Here is a 3,788-nt window from a genome sequence, read left to right as displayed (position 1 = left end):
GATGCATTTACATCCGATGACTGTATATGATCGGATCCAACTCTAATATTTTGTAGTATGCAATTGTATATTGTTGAACTTGTTCAAACTGTGTGATTAATGTAATTTATTTTGGAGTCATCTGAAATGGATATATTTCAATTCCATGATTTGTTTGTGCATACATTAAAAAAGGCATATGCATTTTCCAACCATATATGGAAGGTTGAGTGCATTTAATAATACATGGTTGTATTTATTTGAGTCAAACCAACCCATCTTTCACTCATCAATTCATGGCAGTGTCTAGCCACCATCAAATCTTTTCAAACTCCATGTTTGCAGTTACTTTCGAGTATTAAAACCCACTAATTCAAGCTCCTCTAATCAAAGTCAGTCTCCCATTCAGCGTTTGACAAAATCAGATGGCCAACAACGATGAAAGGGATTACCTTAGGCTTCCCTCATTCTTCAAAAGGTTCTCGGAGGACACAAGCATGGATGAGTTGGTAACGCCGTGCTTCTTTCATTCTTATACCATTTATTTTTACCTTAATCTCATGCCACATTCATGCACTCTACTCCGTCTCACGCTGTACAGCGACTTCCACCCGAGTTTGTTGCGGTCCATGGACAGGAGCTCCCTTTTGACTGCCGCCTTGTGATGGCTAGGGGCAGGCAATGGCCCGTACACCTCCTTCGGATCGCTAGTGGCTGCCACTTCCATGTTGGATGGGCGCAATTCCGTATCCACAACAGGATTGTCCATGAGGACTTGCTCACATTCACGTTGGTGGACGTGGGGGTTTTCCAAGTCAAAAGATACAAGGGGGGTAGTGGATGCCCCCTCGAAGTGATGTAGAACGTGAGTATATGCAATTATATTAAACGTGATTTTAGAAATATTAGACTTACCCTAATAAACCCTCCGTTTTGGCATAATGAGTAGCTGTAGATGACGAGGTTTCGGACAACAGTTACACTGAGGATGTGGATACCTCAGACGAATACGAGCCGTCGGAGACTGAGGCTGATTCTTCGGATGATGACGACTATGCGTCCGACGCAGGAGTGTTAGAAGACGACGGTTGCCCAACTTTCACCGTGACTCTGTCGCGTGCCAACATAAGCCGCACACTGGAGATCCCCTATGCATTTTGGCAACGCCATATTCGTATGGCGGCCCTTTTTGACCCCGTGTACTTCAATGTGGACGGAGAAACATGGTTGGTCAATCTTGCTCATAGCGCCACGAAAATTTGGGTGAAGCGAGGGTGGCGTCATTTCAAGGAGGCCAACCGACTGGCCGTCGGTCATCGTTGTCATTTCAAGCTCATTGACCGTAATGAAATCATCTTCTACGTGTGGTTCGATCGTGCTTAACTTCGCCGCTTAAAATCCTTAAGCATGCGGTGTTGTTTAGGTCGTATGTAGATTCGTATTAGTTGTTGTAAAGGGTGCACGGCGTGGACCAAGTTTTCCAACTCTATGGTGCAGCCCATGGGCCCTTAGTTTATGGTTAAGTATTTTATGTTTTAGTAGTTCTATGGTAGTCTTTTTAGATTAAATGGTGCCAATTTTCCAAGTAATCTAGCATCTCTCTTGTAATGGCATATGCGTTGTAATGAAATTTAATGAAGCCTAAGGTATTATGTTTAGTTGGTTTTAATCTTGTCCACCAAAAAACTGTCATGACTATGACTTTTATCTGCATAACATTTTATGTGAATCAATATAAACTTTTAATCAATATAAAACTGATGACGATCGAATATCAATTGTAACAATGTTGAATACAAACGGTGGTTCAATGAAAGGTGTTAATTTTAAACAAGGCAACAGTTAAAAAAAATCCGTTTGGAATAATCTCAAGACGAAACTAGAAGGTTAATAGTAGCTCACGGGAAACGCCGGTTACAGTGCAGTTCTCTCCGCCCACATAGCTCTTGCAAGATCATCTCGTTTCTTGGTCCACGCTGTTGAAGGTTCAACGCTGCTGATATGTTCACTATTAGCCGAATCAGTCTCATTTTCTTCCTCATCATTTGCTTCATTGCTCAACTCTGCCTCAATTGGATCCACAGCCATTTCACCTCTGATGTAGTTGTGTAGTAAGAAGCATGCTATGATCAAACCCGTTTGAACCTCTATCGGGTAGAAACTTGCAGAGCGGAGTATGCCCCATCGCATTTTCAGCACCGCAAACGATCGTTCGATGACATTTCGGGCCTTTGTGTGTCTCAAGTTGAACAGCTCTTCCGGGGTTTGAGGTGCTTGCCTACCAGGGCCCCATTCCTTCAAATGATAACGTACTCCTTTATAGGGCGTCACAAACCCCTCGGCATTAGCATACACGTTATCGCAGAGGTAGTAACAACCTGACACAAACATCAGCAACTGGATGACTACATTTGGCTTGGCGCCGAACAAATTGGATGATTACTTTTGGACTATAACCAGTAGATGTATCGCATACTTGGTTAGATTATTACCTTTAGGCACTTTTAGACCGAGAGGACTACTAACTGCATCCCGCAAAATCCTTGAATCACCAGCGGATCCCTCCCATCCTGGCAGAATGTAAGTGAAGCGTAGGTGTGGGTCACACACGGCAAGTGTGTTTGTCGTGATTTGCCCTTTCCTATTTCTGTAACGAGGTGCGTCAGCAACCGGAACTCGGACGTTGATATAGGTTCCATCTAATGCGCCAAGACATCCCTGTATTGAATAACCAAAATTAATTACACGGAGATATATTAATTCTGCAAGTTTGACTAATCAAAAAACATTGTGTTTTAGCGTGCAAACCTGAAACCAATTCCAACGCCGGTCAGAGCAAGCCTCATCTATAGGAGTGGGCTTTACTAAAAAAAGATTGTGTAGCGTCAGCAACCCACGTAGCACAGTGTGTATGTACTTTGACACGGTTTGGGATGACCGCATGAATTTGAACCCAACTATCCGCGCTTTTGTGTGGTGGGAAAGAACACACAGAAACATAGCAACTTGTTCTTCTACAGTGACGAATTTCTGGTCTATCAAGCCTACACGATCACGAAGAATGCGACAAAGACGCCCAAATGTGTTCCTATCCATCCGTAAGTTATCCACACATGCCCGATCACTGACACGAACAAGTCTATCTAGATGCTTAACATGAGCAGGTATTGTGTCGAGCACAGGAGAAATTCCTACCCTATCCAATCGTTTGCGCTTACGAGTTTCTGGGCCAATGAGGGTGATTATAAAAGATATGAGCAACATATTGATTTGATGATTCAGAAGTATTTCCTCCAATAAAATCAACACGGTTGTCAATTCATGACGCCTACGTTCACCCTGATGAAGCCAAACACAGATTCGATATCAGTACAACACCACAGCTTCAATAAAAAAAAAGGACCAGACCCATTCAGAATAATGAATATACATAAGCACATAGGTGCAGCCAGCCAGTACATTACAATCCAAAAAAACACAATCGAATCCAGCAATCATTTATAAAAACTGCGGTTCAAACGAGTTCAAACATCCACGAATTAGGCATTCCTTATATGCAATTGCCTGAACTTATTCACAAAATCAAATTAGCGACCCTTCAGAAGGTTGAGATGAAGACCTGTATAGCAATTGACAGCCCGCAAAATTTAAAAATCAATACAACCCAAGTACCAAGATCTACAGCTTCGAATACGTTGAACCAAAACCACGTCGAATTGGGAAAATTTGGGTACGCATCGACCTAATAAAGAATTATTGAAATAACGACGAACATTGTGTACCTTAGTTATGTCGTCCTCATTAGCCAT

General features: G+C 42.4%; 2 protein-coding genes across 2 annotated transcripts; one reads left to right on the top strand and one right to left on the bottom strand.

Moving 5' to 3' along the window:
* Window positions 1-404: 404 nt before the first annotated feature.
* Window positions 405-1,362, top strand: LOC121752766 (B3 domain-containing protein Os03g0212300-like). The gene is made up of 3 exons (XM_042147862.1): window positions 405-488; window positions 581-812; window positions 929-1,362. The coding sequence occupies exons 1-3, from the start codon at window positions 405-407 to the stop codon at window positions 1,360-1,362; spliced, it is 750 nt and encodes a 249-aa protein (XP_042003796.1).
* A 531-nt stretch (window positions 1,363-1,893) lies between these two features.
* On the bottom strand, window positions 1,894-3,788 carry LOC121752765 (putative nuclease HARBI1). Its single transcript, XM_042147861.1, has 4 exons — window positions 3,762-3,788; window positions 2,788-3,318; window positions 2,472-2,697; window positions 1,894-2,357 (listed from the first exon to the last, which is right to left on the bottom strand). The coding sequence occupies exons 1-4, from the start codon at window positions 3,786-3,788 to the stop codon at window positions 1,894-1,896; spliced, it is 1,248 nt and encodes a 415-aa protein (XP_042003795.1).

The sequence above is a fragment of the Salvia splendens genome, chromosome 10 (assembly GCF_004379255.2).
Source record: "Salvia splendens isolate huo1 chromosome 10, SspV2, whole genome shotgun sequence".
NCBI classification, from domain to species: domain Eukaryota; kingdom Viridiplantae; phylum Streptophyta; class Magnoliopsida; order Lamiales; family Lamiaceae; genus Salvia; species Salvia splendens.
Note: the sequence above shows the minus strand (reverse complement) of the source record. Positions and strands in the feature narration are given on the sequence as shown.